Source organism: Sus scrofa, chromosome 7 (assembly GCF_000003025.6).
Source record: "Sus scrofa isolate TJ Tabasco breed Duroc chromosome 7, Sscrofa11.1, whole genome shotgun sequence".
NCBI lineage: Eukaryota > Metazoa > Chordata > Mammalia > Artiodactyla > Suidae > Sus > Sus scrofa.
This window is the reverse complement of record NC_010449.5, coordinates 61,123,271-61,140,170: the sequence shown is the minus strand read 5'-3', so window position 1 is coordinate 61,140,170 and position 16,900 is coordinate 61,123,271. Positions and strand designations below refer to the sequence as shown.

At 37.6% G+C, this 16,900-nt stretch overlaps 1 protein-coding gene across 1 annotated transcript in view; it reads right to left on the bottom strand.

Annotated features, from left to right (window-relative positions):
• SEC23A (Sec23 homolog A, coat complex II component) overlaps positions 1 to 16,900 on the bottom strand; it is a 70,459-nt gene that overhangs the window by 44,048 nt on the left and 9,511 nt on the right. Inside the window, exons 5-9 of the mRNA XM_005666190.3 lie at positions 16,284 to 16,520; positions 14,703 to 14,782; positions 13,508 to 13,652; positions 2,528 to 2,686; positions 799 to 914 (exon numbers count right to left, since the gene is read on the bottom strand). Coding sequence (XP_005666247.1) covers positions 799 to 914; positions 2,528 to 2,686; positions 13,508 to 13,652; positions 14,703 to 14,782; positions 16,284 to 16,520 — 737 coding nt within the window. The remainder of the gene's footprint in view (positions 1 to 798; positions 915 to 2,527; positions 2,687 to 13,507; positions 13,653 to 14,702; positions 14,783 to 16,283; positions 16,521 to 16,900) is intronic.

The window sequence follows — 16,900 nt, the reverse complement described above, 5'->3', positions numbered from 1 at the left end:
AGATGCAACATATCAGCAAATCCTCTACCTTTAAATATATCCAAAATCCAACCACTTCTCACCCACCTGTGATGCCACCACTGAAGACAAATGAAGTCAAATGATCCTTTTAAAACATTAAGTCAGATCATGTCACTCCTCTCCCCAAACTCTCCAATGACATCCCATCTCACTCAAAGTAAAATCTAACAAGTTATGAAGAACTTATTCAACCTGATAAAGGCATCTACAAAAATCCACAGCTAACACCATACTGCATGGTTAAAGACAAAATGGTCCCCCTATGATCAGTCCACAAACCTACAGAGACAGAACGTAGGTTAGTGGTTGTCTAGGCTAAAAGGGGAGGGAGGAAGGAGGAATAGGAAGAGACTACCAATGAATACAGAGTTTCTTGCTGGGATAACGGAGATGTTCCAAAATTAAATTATGGCATGATGGTTAGAATATACTAAAAACATTAAATTATAAGCTTTAAATAGCTAAATTTTATGGTATGTGAATTATATCTCAAAAAAAGCTACTAAAATGAAATTCCCTGGTGCCTTAGTGATTAAGGATTCATCATTGTCACTGCTGTGGCTTGAGTTTGATCCCTGGCCCAGGAACTTCTGCAAGCCAATGAGCATGGCCAAAAAAAGAAAAAGAAAAAAAAAAAAAAAAAAAACTGTTAACAGCTGTTGTCCTGGAGTGGCACAATGATGACTTTTTTCCCCCAAAACTGTCATTATTGGTTTACATTTATAAACTGTCATTATTAGTCTAAATTGCAAACCTCGTAAAAATTTAAATACATACCCAGTAAGGTTAGGACAGCATTTCATCTCCAGGAGACCTGTCTGATCTAATGCACATGCATAGATATCAATAACATGACCAGTCGTAGCAGCTCGATTAGCCAATGCTTCAAAATGCTACAACAAATTTTTCAAAATTAAATCAAAGTAACACGTACACTTAATCATCCTATAAATCTTTTGCCATTTATAGATCAAAATGATCCAAGAAATACTAAAAGAATAATCCATAACAATTTAAATGTGACTTGTTCTAATTTAATTTTTATGTCTTATAAAATTATGCAATAGGTTCTAATAAGCCTAACACTTTCATATTGTTTTCTATAAAGACATTCTTTCTAAATAAATTCCTAAATTAAGCTAGCCTTGGAAAAAGGCATAATAAACATCTTTCTCTTCATATATAAACATGGTAGAGGAACAACAAAAGAACTCTTTTTCATAGCTAAATCCATACCCAAGTAACATCAAAAATAAAGAGACTTGGGATTCCCATTGTGGCTCAGTAGTAACAAACCCTACAAGTATCCATGAGGATGCGGGTTTGATCCCTAGCCTCCTCACTCAGTGGATTAAGGATCCAGCATTGCCATGAGCTGTGGTTTAGGTCCCAGACACAGTTTGGATCCTGTGTTGCTGTGGCTGTGGTGTAGGCCAGCAGCTACAGCTCCAATATGACCCCTAGCTTGGGAACTTCCGCATGCCAAAGGTGCAGCCCAAAAAGTCAAAAAAGAAAAAAAAAAATGCAGAGACAATAACAAGAGCATTAAGATAAACAAATATAAAATTTTTTTGAAGCTCTAAGAAAACTTTCAAGTTCAAAAAGGAAATTAGGTGGCAGGAAAAAAGCATCTGTTAATAGTGACAAAAATTATTACAATTATTATCTGCTATTAATTATACCTTAAAAATATAATAAACAGCTCCGACTGGACCCCTAGCCTGGGAACCTCCATATGCCGCGGGAGCAGCCCTAGAAAAGACAAAAAAAAAAAAAAAAAAAAGTAGTCAAGAATCAACTGTAGTGAAAATGTACTGACACAAATACAGACGAAACTGAAGTTACATGAACAAAAAACAACTCATGAGAAAATGATGGACTATTCAAACTATGAACAATATATACATGTAAAGGACAGGCTCTCGGAAACGGAAAATTGAAAAATTCAGGAAATTCTTGCTGATGGGAAAGACATACTTTTGCTTTTTGTTTTTGTTGTTGTTTTTTTTTTTTCCGCTTTTTAGGACCACACCCGTGGCATACAGAAGTTCCCAGGCTAGGGGTCAAATCAGAGCTACAGCTGCCAGCCTACACCACATCCACAGCAAAGCAGGATCTGAACTGCATCTGCAACCTATAACATAGCTCATGGCAATGCCAGATCCTTAACCCACTGAGCGAAGCCATGGATCCTCATGGATAGCAGTCAGATTCATTTCCACTGCACCACAACAGGAATACCCAAGACATTCTTTCAATATAGAAAAGGCACATTTCTCTCTGGAGGAGTTTTTAAAGAAATATCTATTGGTGCCCACTGTTAAGTTTTTAAATATTTAAAACCAGAGAAGTTACAACAAATTATCAAGAAAAAAAAAAAAAAAAGATCTTTTCTCTAATCCTACATAGCAGTTGAAGGATCATTTTATCATAAAGTATTTGTACTCTTCCTTTCCACTAAAGGAATTTCTCTAATTAAGCAAGAAGACTTAAAAACAAAACTTACCTTAGTTCCCTTTTTAACATATTTGGCATTGTCTTTTTCAATGTCATGCCATGATCTTATAGGTGTCTTCAGTTCATCTCCAACCACCATTCCAGGACCCTGAGTGGCTGGACCACCAATGAACATCATGATACGAGCACCAGTGTTGGGAAAAGTGCACTATCAGAAAAAAAGTAACTCATCAGAGGAGTTTAAAGGAAAACATATGGATATACATTTCTTTGCTTTCTTCTTCTTTTTTTTTTTTTTGGTTTTTAGGGCCACACCCACCACATATGAAGCTCCCAGGTTTCATATCATATCGGTCGTATCAGAGCTAGAGCTGCTGGCCTATGCCACAGCCATAGCAACAAGGGATCCAAGCTGCATCTGCAACCTATACCACAGCTCTCAGCAACGCCAGATCCTTAACCCACAGCATGAGGACAGGGATCGAACCCCCACCCTCATGGATCCTAGGTGGGTTCATTACCATTGAGCCACGACGGGAACTCCCTAGATATACATTTCTTAGAATGAATTTTGATATATTCTTCCTAGCAACTAGAAAGCATACATTTTCCAAGAAATAAAATAATCAAATGTTTAAAACAAAATTTAAAAACAAGATGCTTAAATATCTTTCTTCTGAAATCCTATTCTTATAGCAATACCTTCCTAATTTTAAAATAATCTATAAACTTGATCCCTATAAACAAGGATGGTCCTCTTGCTTAACCAGTACTAGACACCGAGGAGAGAGAAAGAAGAAAAGAAGGCATTTTCTTCTATTTTGCTGTTGTTATTTTGTTTCCTACACTTCAAACATGCACAGGGAGTTCCTGCTGTGGCACAGTGAGTTAATGATCCAGCTTGTCTCTGTGGCATTGCCAGTTCGATCCCTGGCCTGGTGCAAAGGGTTAAGAATCCAGCATGGCCACAGTTGCAGCATAGGTCACAGATGCAGCTCGGATTTGATTTCTGGCCTGGGAACTTACATATGCAGCAGGTGCAGTCAAAAAAGGAAAACAAACACATGCACAATGTATATTTCTAGTTCAAGTCGATGGACTGAGTACTCCAATCTACCTCCCCTTCTTACCAAGATGCCAGTGAAAGAAACAAATATATTGTTTAAAAAATAAATAAGAGTAGTCTAGAAATTCTGAGGAATCCAAATAACAGACTTTAAGGGAATGACAAAAGAATATTTTTAAAAATCCCAGATACCAAAAGTAAGCCTGATCTTCCCAAGGGAATATTTTAAAAGCTCTATATTCAGCATCAAAAAAAAAAAAACACAAAAAGCACAGTATTATAAAACTACAGAAATCAACACAGTGTGGTACTAGTACAAAAACAGACATAATGGAACAGAATGGAACAGAAGAGTGAACCCAGAAATAAACCTAGACACCTACAGTCAACTAATCTTTGACAAAGGAGGCAAGAATGTAAAATGGGAAAAGGACAACCTCTTCAGCAAGTGGTGCTGGGAAAACTGGACAGCTGAATGCAAATCAATGAAACTAGAACACACCCTCACACCCTGCATCAAAATAAACTCAAAATGGCTTAAAGACTTAAACATAACACAAGACATCATCAAACTCCTAGAAGAGAAAATAGGCAAAAAACTCTCTGACATCAACTGTACAAATATTTTCTTAGATCAGTCTCCCAAAGCATTAGAAATAAAAACAAAACAAAAAAAAAAGGACCTAATCAAACTGACAAGCATTTGCACAGCAAAGGAAACCATTAAAAAAAAAAAAAAAAAAAAAGACAACCTAGAGAATGGGAGAAAAAAAATAGTTGCAAACAATGTAAGTGACAGGGGCTTAATCTCCAAAATATACAAACAACTCATACAACTCAACAGCAAAAAAGCAAACAACCCAAATGAAAAATGGGCAGAAGACCTGAACAGACATTTCTCCAAAGAAGACATACAGGTGGCCAACAGGCACATGAAAAATGCTCAACATCACCAATTATTAGAGAATGCAAATCAAAACTACTGAGGTACCACCTCACACAAGTCTGAATGGCTGTCATTAATTAGTCTACAAATAACAAATGCTGGAGAAGATATAGAGAAAAGGTGGGGTTTTGGTGGGAATGTAAATTGGTTAAACCACTATGGAAAACAGAATAGAGTAACCTCAGAAAACTTTTTAAAGTATAGAACTACCATATGATCCAGAAATCCTACTCCTGGGCATATATCTAGAAAAAAAATTTTCATTCAAAAAGATACATGCCACCCCTATGTTCACTGCAACTCTATTCACAATAGCCAAGACACAGAAACAACCTAAATGGCCACTGCAGATGAATAGATTAAGAAGATGTGGTACATATATATAATGGACTATTACTCAACCATAAAAAAGACAAATTAATGCCATTTGCAGCAACATGAATGAAACTAAAGATTCTCATACTAAGCGAAGTAAGCCAGAAAGAAAAAGATAAATACCATATGATATCACTTATTTGTGGAATCTAAAATATGGAACAGATGATCCTACGTAAAAAAAAACAGACACAGATCATGGCCAAGGAGAGCAGATTTAGGGTTCCCAAGGGGAAAGGGAGAGGGAGTGGGATGGATGGGCATTTTGGTGGTTTGGGGGATGCAAACTGCTATATTTGGAATGGATGGGCAATGGGGCCCTACTGTACAGCACAGGGAAATATGTGTGATTGGGTCAATTTGCTGCAAAACAGAACTTGAAGAAACATTGTAAATCAACCATAATAAAAAAAAAAAAGATGTGATACATATGCACAAATGAATACTACTCAGCCATAAAAAAGAACAAAATAATGCCACTTGCAGCAACATGGATGGAAATAGAGATTCTTATACTAAGTGAAGTAAGTCAGAAAGAGAAAGACAAATACCATATGATATCATTTATTTGTGGAATCTAATACATGGCACAAATGAACCTACCTACAGACCAGAAACAAACTCATGGACACAGAGAACATAGAGACAAACTCATAGAAACAAACTCAGGACATAAAGGACAGACTTTGGTTGCCAAGAGGGAAGGAGTGGGATGGACGTGGAGTCTGGGATTATTAAATGCAAACTATTGCAATGAGGTCCTGCTGTACAGCACAGGGAACTATATCCAATCATTTATGATGGAACTTGATGAAAGATAATATGAGAAAAAGAATGTGTGTGTATATATATACATACATATATATATATTCTGGGTCTCTTGGCTATACAGCAAAAACTGGCACAACATTATAAATCAACTATAATTTTAAAAATTAAAAAATAAAAACATTCAGTGGGAAAAATAAGTTTCCTAAAAAGGACTGAGACTGTATCAAATGATCATTGGGAGTTCCTGCTGCAGCTCAGCAGTAACAAACAAGATTAGTATCCATGAGGATTCAGGTTCAATCCTTGGCCCCACTCAGTGGGTTAATGATCCAGTGTTGCCGTGAGCTGCAGTGCAGGTTGCAGACATGGCATTGCTGTGGCTGCAGCATAGGCCAGCAGCTGCAGCTCATATTTGACCCCTAACCTGGAAACCTCCATATGCTGCGGGTGCAGCCCTAAAAAACAACAACAACAAAAAATTATCATCAATAAACCATCTGTTAGAATACTAGTGAGGAATGACTCAAAGATCCTATTGAAGATTATTTTGAACCTACAATTCTACAACCACCTGAAGTACAAATGAAGTGAGAGGGAAAAATTTTTTTTTAATGGTAGATATGCAAAAACTCAGAAAATTTATAAAAACTAAAAAACCAAAATGAGGACAATTCAAAAGAAATAAAGCTCCAGAAAAAAATGTGAAGGATTCATAAGACTTTGACACATGAAAGATTCCCTCTTAAGCTTCAAAACTGCAGTGACAAAGGATTATATCTCCTTTTCTATTTGTTCCACAAATAATAATATTTATATATCATGAACAAAATACTATTATTTGTCATTTCTATAAAGCAGTTATTGGACAAAAACAGAGTGCATTTTCAAACTACATTATAGCTTCAAAATGCAAATGATACAAACTTCGATAATTTTAACAATTTTGTGATTGGAATTCCCTAATGTCACTGCAGGTTAAGGATCTAGCACTGTCACTGCTGTGGCTCAGGTTGCTGCTGTGGCGCAGGTTTGATCCCTGGCCTGGGAACTTCCACCTGCTGACCAAAAAAAAAAAAAAAAAAAAGGTCATGTAATTAACAAATCTGGGCAAGAGCAAGGAATACTGCCTTTTACTTTTTGTTTTCATACATCCTTGCATATTGTTTGAATGTTTTCATCAGGAATACTTATTACTTCTGTACCTTTCTTAGACTACATTAATAAACAAATAAAAATACTCTTTTCAGAGTTCCCGTCATGGCTCATTGGGTAACAAATCTGACTAGCATCTAAGACGACGCAGGTTCAATCCCTAGCCTCACTTAGTGGGTTAAGGATCCAGCATTGCCATGAGATGTGGTGTAAGTGGCAGACGTGGCTCAGATCTGGTGTTGCTGTGGCTGTGGCATAGGCCAGTGGCTACAAATCCAATTCGACCCCTAGCCTGGGAATCTCCATATGCCACAGATGTGGCCCTCAAAAGACAAAAGGCAAAAAAAAAAAAAAAAATACTTTTCATTGTGGGTATGTGAAGTAACAGCAGTCATGTAAAGCCAAAACATCAGTAAAGTACAAGAACAAATAAAACTATACAAAACACACACCTTCATAACCAGAACATAAAAAACACTCAACCTTCAAATTACTTATAAGTAAAAAAATAAACACTAAGCCCCAGTGAGCTATCTCTCATGCAAGTCTTCACACAGAGTAAGGGCAGTTTGGGGCAAAGTACATGGAAGAACAAAGGAAACCAGCAGCCAGAAGAAAACTGCCAGATTCAAAAGAAAACTTATTAAGGGGCATTGAATAAAAGCAAGAAAACAACCAAGGGCATGAAAATGAAGTAAGTATACAAGATAAAAGTGGCTGAAATGGGAAACAAGCAAAGATCCAATATATGTATAATTGAAGTTCTTTCAGAAGATAAACCAAACAATGATTGAAAATACTTAAAACTATAATTGCACAGTTCCCACTGTGGCTCAGCAGATTACAAACCCAACTAGTATCCCTGAGTTCCCTTAGTGGGTTAAGGATCTGGCATTGCCGTGAGCTGTGGCATAGGTCAGAGATGCAACTCAGACCCCGTGTTGCTGTGGCTGTGGCATAGGCCAGCAACTGCAGCTCCAATTCAACCACTAGCTTGGGCACTTCCATGTGCTGCAGGTGCAGCCCTAAAAAGCAGGGAAAAAAACACCATAGTGCAAGAAAATTCTATAAAAATAAAAGATTTGAATATACATACAGAAAAGGATCACCAGGCACTAGAGAAAATTAACCCATAAGACATACTACTAATATGATAAGATTATATTATCATAATATTATCAAGACTTCTAAGCAAAATGATCACACAATTTACATGGGCAAGAGAATTAGATTGGCATGACTCTTCTCAAAAACAACATCAAAGCAAGAAACAAGGGAGCATCATTTTCAAAAAACTACATGAAAGAAAATGAGAACCAAGACTTTTTATAGCCAACCAAGCTGTTCCTCAAATATAAAAAAAGGCCATAGAAAAAGTTTAAATATTCCACAGCTTTAGGAAATTCTGTAACCACAAGTCTTAAGAAATTACTGGAGACAAATTTCACCCAACAAAGAGACTGAGTGGGAATGACACTACTCTAAGTATATCATTTTGTACAACTCTGATTTGGGATGATGTTAATGTTTCACTACACATATAAACACATGCAAAACAAGAATGGGATGTTTAATAAAGAAATGCACAGAACATACAGCAAATGAATAACATAACCACACCAAGAGGGAGGAGGGTGTGGATAACTAATTCACTTTCCATATTTTGTCCTATATATCCTCAGAATGCTAAATATTTAACTCTGTCTCCTAGGCTTCTTTTTCATAGAGGTCTGAGCTAGAAATTCTAAAACTATTCTATCTATATTCTAGAACTGAATGAGTAAGTAAATATATTTTTGAATAATGGGAGACAGCTTCTTTTTTTTTTTTTTTTTTTGGTTTTTAGGGCCACACCTGCAGCATATGGAAGTCCCCAGGTTAAGGGTCAAATCAGAGCTGTAGCTGCCGGCCTACCCCACAGCCACAACAATGCCAGATCTGAGCTATGACTGCAACCTACACTACAGCTCACGGCAACTCCAGATCCTTCACCCACTGAGTAAGGCCAGGGATCAAACCTGCGTCCTCATGGACACTAGTCGGGGTTTGTTAAACACTAAGCCAAGATGGGAACTCCAGGAGCCAGCTTCTCCTAGTCGGAGAAAGGAGTTACAAATATAGAGAGTGGAAAGAATAGAATAAGCCCTTTGATACTGATCTGAAATTAGAAATATATGAAAGAACTCTTCAGTTTGTTTTTGGGGGTTTTTTTGGTTGTTTGTTTGTTTGTTTTGGCCACACCTGCAGCATGCAGGGACTGAACCTGCTCCACAGCTGCAATGCAAACCACAGCAGTGACTATACCAGGTTCTTAACCCTTGTGCCACACAAGAACTCCAAGCTCTTGGTTTTTAATATGCATAGTGTTTTGTGGTTTTAATAGAGACAGACATAGATGTATGCAGGGATGCATAGATATATGTGTACATATGCACACATACATATTTAATTATATGAGTATGTGTGTATACATACATTTATAAACCATACATACACATACATATGCTCATGCACCTATTTCTTAGTTCCATCCACTAGGACCTATAAGCAATGACATTCCAGTAGCAGTGAACACATGAAGCATCTAGATCTGCCTGGTGGAGCCAAGGCTAAAAAGAACCAAGGCTCTAAATGGCTTATTTCAGGTCCAGGGCAGGAAACATGTAAGATGAGCCTTGAACATCTTATTGTAATAGAAAGCGAGGAGATGTTCAATGATGGGCATATATAAAAAGGACCCAGGAGTCAGGCTGAAGGGGTTCCCACTGGGACAAATATGGGACAGTCTGAGTATCAAAATAAATAATAATAGCAAAAGGATATAATCCACTGGATGAAAAGAATCCACACTGATATAAATAAAATACATAAATGGGGAAGAATGGAAAGTTCTTTGTCAAGTAGAAAGCCAACTAACACATGTAGAAGAAATGATGGAATTAGAAAGTCACTACTTAGCACCCATAACAACAATAATTGATCAGGCAAAAATCATGCATGGATGCTAAAACTATTGAGTAGAAGTTTGATGAGTACACAAAGTATCTCCCCATAAGATGCTTAAAATTACAATGGGTGGAGTTCCTGTCATGGCTCAGCAGTAGTGAACCGAACCAGTATCCATGAGGAGGCAGGTTCAATATCTGGCCTCGCTCAGTGGGTTAAGGATCCAGCGTTGCCATAGGCTGTGGTCTAGGTTGCAGACGTGGCTTGTATCCTGTGTTGATGTTGCTGTGGTGTATGCCAGCAGCTGTAGCTCCGATTGGACCCCTAGCCTGGGAACTTTCACATGCCACAGGTATGGCCCTAAAAAGACAAAAGAAAAAAAATTACAATGGCAAAAATGTAATTTAACAGTGATGAAACCTGGTAGAAACCCCCTTAACGATATCATCAAAACTAAGTAACATCAGCAGTAATAAAAACAAGTCAACATCATGGGCTTCCTGATATGTTGCACTAAGCAGAACACAAATCAGTTTTTATAATATTCCTGCCAAAATGTATAAACTCAATCTACTCCTGAGGAAAGATGAGGTAAACCCAAATTGAGAATCATTCTACAAAATAACTAGCTTATAGTCTTAAAATGTATTAATGTCCTGAAACACAAAGAAAAACTGAGGAACTCTTCCAGATTAAAGGACACTAAAGAGACATGACAACTGAATGCAATAAAGAGTATTATTAGGATAACTGGTAAAATCTGAATAAAATTTAAAAATTAGAAAATAGTGTTACACCAATGTTAACTTCATGATTTTGTTAACTGAACTGCAGTTACACAAAGGAATGTTTTTATGTAATTAAGAAATGCACATTGAGAGCTCCCTGGTGGCTCAGCATGTTAAGGATCCAGCATTGTCACTCCTGTGGCTCACATCACTGCTGTGGCTCAGGTTCAATCCCTGGCAGAACTTCCACATATCACAGGTGCAGACAAAGGAAAAAAGAAGAAAGAATTATTAGAGAAATGCATATCAAAACTATAATGAGGTACCACTTCACACCACTCAGAACAGCCATCATTAGTTAGTCTACAAATAACAAATGCTGGAGATAGTGTGGAGAAAAGGGAACCCTCCTACACTCTTGGTGGGAATGTAAACTGGTACGACTACTATGGAAAACAGTATGGAGGTACCTCAGAAAACTAAATATAGAACCACCATATGATCCAGCAATCATATGGTGAGCATATAACCAGATAAAACTTTCATTCAAAAATATAACTGCACCCCTATGTTCATAGCAGCACTATTCACAATAGCCAAGACATGGGGAAACAACCTAAATATCCACCAACAGTAAATCGATTAAGATGTGGTATCTATACACAATGGAATACTACTCAGCCACAAAAAGAACAAAATAATGCCATCTGCAGAAACATGGATGGAACCAGAGACTCTCATACTGAGTGAAGTAGGTCAAAAAGAGAAAGACAAATACCAAATGATATCACTTATATCTGGAATCTAATATATACCACAAATGAACCTCTCTATAGAACAGAAACAAACTCATAAACTTGGAGAAGAGACTTGTGGTTGCCAAGGGAGAGCGAGAGGGGGTGGGAGTGGGATGGACTGGGAGTTTGGGGTTAGTAGATGCAAACTATTGCATATGGAGTGGATAAGCAACAGGATCATGCTGTATAACATGGGGAACTATATCTAATCACTTGTGATGGAATTGTTGGAGGATGACGTAAAAAAAGAATGTATATAAATGTATAACTAGGTCACTTTGCTTTACAACAGAACCGACAGAACATTGTAAATTAAATAGAAAGAAAGAAATTGCACATTAAAGTACTTAGATATAAAAGGACATCATGTTTGCAACTGACTTTCAAATGTTTTTTAAAATGTGTATGCGATACACAGATATGCATATATATCTATATTTATATAGAGAGAATGCTAACTACATAAATATCCAAAGAGAGGAGGATAAAGCAAATGCAATAAAATGTTAACACTTGAGGAATATGGATGAAAGGCACAAAGGAATTCTTTGAACCATTCTTGTAACTTTCTTATATGTTTGGAATTATGTCAAAGTAAAAAGTTAAAAGAATAAATTATGACAGTAACAGATCATAATTTACTGTATAAAACAGGAAACCACAAGTCCACAGTGCTATTAATAAATAAAGTCTGATGAAGAAAGGGTTATTTGGGAGTTCCCGTTGTGATGCAGCAGAAACAAACCCAACTGGTATCCATGAGGACACAGATTCAATCCTTGGCTCGTTCAGTGAGTTAAGGACCCAGCATTTCCTGAGCTGTGGTATAGGTCACAGACGTAGCTTGGATCTAGCATTGCTGTGCTGTGGCAAAGGCCAGCAGCTACAGCTCTGATTTGACCCCTAGCCTGGGAACCTCCATATGCCATGGGTGTGGCCCTAAAAAACCAAAAAAAAAAAAAAAAGGGATATATGCCTCATCATCTAATATTTATTACAAAAGGAATAAAACTAATTTTACAGTGGAGACACCTGGCAGACACAGCTTAATGAATGATCAAGGAGATTTATCATCAATAATAGGGCAAATGCAACTCATATGCCACCTGATAGGATACAATAAGAACACAGCAATACTTCTGTGATATTCCTGCCAATGATGCAAGACCTCAATCTAATGATGAGGTTAAGTCAAGACAAAGCTAACTTGAGAGACATTCTATATAGCGGCCTGATTCTTCCAAAGTACAAAGGTCATGGAAGTTAAGGAAAGGCTGACTATACTTCAGCAGTACCAGACTGAAAGAGACTAAATATACACAACCACTACATGCATGCCTCTGAATTAAATCTTTTTAGTAAAATAAATTATTGAAATAATCAGCAAAACTTAAATGATATCTGAGAGTTAGATGGTAGTAATACCTCAGTGTCATTTATTGTATAATATATCAGTGTATGTATTATATACTTCGAATCTGATTTTGGGGGTGGGGGGGCACCTGCAGCATATGGAAATTCCTGGGCTAGGGGTGAATCAGAGCTACAGCTGCTGGCCTACATCACAGCCACAGGCAACACAGGACTCAAGCTGCCTCTGTGACCTACACCACACCTCACAGCAACACCAGATCCCTGACCCACTGAATGAGGCCAGGGATCGAACCCGCATCCTCATGGATCCTAGTCAGGTTCGTTAACCACTGAGCCATGAAGGGAACTCCTCAAATCTGATTTTAAAAGTTGTAGCGGGGTTATGTGAGACTATCCTGGTTTATAGGAAATACAACTAAAGTATTCAAAGAGTTGAGAACATCATGTCAGAAACTTAATATGAAATAGGAAAAAAAGTCCTTTGCAACTTCTCTATTAATTTAACAACATTTAAAAATTTTTGTTTGTTTGTTTGTCTTTCTGTCTTTTCCAGGGCCGCACCCACAACATTTTAAATTTTAAAAAACATATTTTAAACAACTTTTTTCTAGTTATAAAGCTAAGATATGTCTAAGTATAAAATTTTCAAATTCTATTTAAAAGTAAAATTCTCCTTATTCCACCACTGTTAACATTTGGGTAAATATCCTTCCAGAAGTCTCTCTGTACACAAAAAGACATACCACAGATCATACTTTAAATAAATCACATATTTGTCCTATGACCTGATTTTTCCACTCAACATTATCTTGTGCATATCATTCCATATACACACATACACATTTATATTCCAAAATAAAGCTATTGTCACTACCTCGAGTAGTCCTACAGCTATGGAAAGTGCCACCCCAGAGGAACGCAAGGGTCTCTTTCCCTGTGGTACAGGCCACGGGTCTCGCTGCAGTTCTCCCAGAAGATCTGTAAGATTCATGTCTATTTTCTGTACTGGCTGCAAGAACCTGCAAAGCAAAATTAAATAAAAAGTCATTTATAAGTGGATGAAGGTTTAAGAAATAAGTTACCCACGTTCTTAAAAATAGAGAGAAATAACTTGGATACATGGCAGACCAACAGTTCTCAAACTTTTGTATATATCAGAATCAGCAGTTGAGCTTGTTTTCACACAGGCTGCTGGTTCCAGAGCTTTGTTTCAGCAGGTCAGGGGTGGTGACCAAGAAGTTGCAATTCAAGTAATTTTCCAGGTAATGCTGTCAACTGATGAGGAACCATGCTGTGAGTATAACTATGATAAATGAAACACCCAAACCAAGCATTACTTCAGGACTGCATCTTTCATTTACCAATCTAGTAACTTTTAAGGCTACTGAATTAATTATGAGAAGACACATTAACTCAATTTTAGTAATACTACCTCTAATTGGTAAATTAAGTGGAAAAAGCTACCTATGGAGTTCCCGTCGTGGCGCAATGCTTAACCAAACCGACTAGGAACCATGAGGTTGCAGGTTCAATCCCTGGCCTTGCTCAGTGGGTCGATGATCCAGCGTTGCCGTGAGCTGTGGTATAGGTTGCAGACGCGGCTCGGATCTGGCATTGCTGTGACTCTGGTGTAGGCCGGCGGCTACAGCTCCGATTTGACCCCTAGCCTGGGAACCTCCATATGCGGCGGGAGTGGCCCTAGAAAAGACAAAAAAAAAAAAAAAAAAAAATTAAAAAAGAAAAAGCTACCTATAAGGCTAAGAAAGCAAAAAGAAAAGCTTTTAGGGCCGTATTTTTGCTTGGCTGCCCTCAACCACAAAAGTTTAGAAAATTAGCAATATATCAAAATTAAAGTAATTCCTTTAATCATGAGAAACTGTAATCATGAGAAACTAACCATTCCAGTGAAGTGCTTTTACCTCAACTCTTTGAAAAGTACCTAAGAACATTAAATGTTCCCAAGAACATTTAACAATATAGAATCAATGAATGCCTACGTTCAAGGCATAGGCGTAGGATGCTTAAACCAGCCGCATGAATTGAAAAACTCTCTTTGCCATATTTATTACCTATTGGAAGGAGGTGGCTGTTGTACCTGAGGACCACGTGTTGCTTGAGTAACTGGTACTTTAGAGAGTCCCAGCATTTCCTGTAAAGAGATTATTCCTGTAATACCCATTTAATTACTCCTACAAAGATGTATCAACTATTTAACATATAGCAAGGTACTTCCCTAGGCATTAGGAACACAAAAATAAACAACACAAAGTCTCTTTCCTCAAAAAGCAAAACTTCCAGTTGGGGACTCTGTCAGAAAAACAGTAACACAATAAAATAATCATCATTAAGAGAACATAGTCCAAGGTGCTATGTGAGCAAAGAGGGATACTAGCTCAGAAATACTTTATTTTAATGAATAGTCAAAATAAATTACTGTGTACCTCTAATGTCTTTATATCTTAATCTGTACTCATTCATCCCTTTCAGCAACAACATGTCAAGTACCAGCTATGGGCCAGGCATCTAGTGGTGAAAAAAATATTAGCCTGACCATGTGGAAATTTAAATCTTATGGAAACAGAAGAGAGTTAAATCATTGGCTAAACAGGAGTTCCCATCGTGGCTCAGCAGTTAACAAACCCAACTAGCATCCATGAGGATGAGGGTTCGATCCCTGGCCTTCCTTAGCAGGTGAGGGATCCAGTGTTACAGGGAGCTGTGGTGTAGGTGGCAGATGCAGCTCAGATCCTGTGTTTCTGTGGCTATGATGAAAGCCGGCAGCTGTAGCTCTGATTCGACCCTTAGCCTGGGAACTTCCATATGCCACGGGTTCGGCCCTAAAAGGCAAAATGTGTATACACACACACACACACACACACACACACACACACTCATGGTTCACCTATAAACTCTCAAGTCTTAAAATATCTCCCCTTGCCAAACATAATTAAAATGATTAGTTCCTAAGTGAGAAAAGAAACAAGAGCTAAAATTCTGTGGTTGCCTTCTCTCAGTCTTCAACACGACCCTTCCATCCACCCTTCAAATCTCTAGTAAAATACCCTCGGTTTCACTCTAAATTTTAAAGATACCTTTAAAAGTGAAGGGTTTTCAATGTGCACAATAACAATTTAAGGCAAATGAAAGAAAGCTGATGCCATCACTAAATTTAAAGGCTTTGTTAGAAGTCACATGTAACATTCAGGAAACCTCCCTAAAGAGAGAGGACATCTTTTCTGCTCTTCTCTCCTTTCTGCTGGCTGAATGAGAATAAGATGTCTGGAACTTGACAGCCATAGTGTACCATGAGGAGATGTGCTAGGAATGGTGGAGCAGCAAGACAGAAAGAGTGTGGGCCCTGATACCTGGAGCCATCACCCCAGCCCTGGGCTACTTTTGTTGGCTCTCTTTGCCTTAAGAGAGAAATCATTTCTATCTCATTGAAACTACTATTATTTTCATTTTCCTATCACAGGTAAACAAACCTAATCCTAACTGATAATCTATTTTTAAAAGGCTTTGTTATGATATAATTACACTAGTCATTTACAGTAAAAATATTTTCTAGAAAAAAAACATATCTAGAAGTCATTTATAGACATACATAGAGTGATGCACACAGATGGGCTAAAATGACCACTCTTATTTACCTGCAGTTGTTTGGCAGACAGATCTTTTGTTCCTCTGAAGACATAGCTTTTTGAAATGCCCTCACATCCAAGCTCATGAACCTGCACCATTCTACCAAAAGTAATTAGGCCGACCAAAGCAGTAGGTGGTAAAAGACTTAATGACATCTGCATAGATTCTTTCAGGGCTTGCAAATCTTCATCTTCCATGCAAGTATCAACCACATAGAGGAATATCAAAGGCATCTGAGGTCCACGCTTTTAAAAATGGTGTAATAAGAAAAAAAAATGTTGCTTTAAAAGTATTAACAATTCAGCACAATACACAAGGATAACCAATAGACTGATTAAATAATTAAATAATTAAATAAATAAATAAATAAATAATTAAAAACATTATTTAGGTGAGGTCCTGCTGTGGCACAACTGGATTGGTGGTGTCCTGGGAGCCGTTGGGACATGGGTTGGATCCCCCGCCCAGCAGGGCAGGTTAGGGAGCCGGCATTGCCGCAGCTGTGGCTCTGATCTGATCCCTGGCCCAGAAGCTCCATATGCCGCAGGGCAGCCAAAAATTACAAAAAAAAAAAAAAAAAAAAAAAAAAACCCACAAATCGTTATTTAGGGAGTTCCTGTTGTGG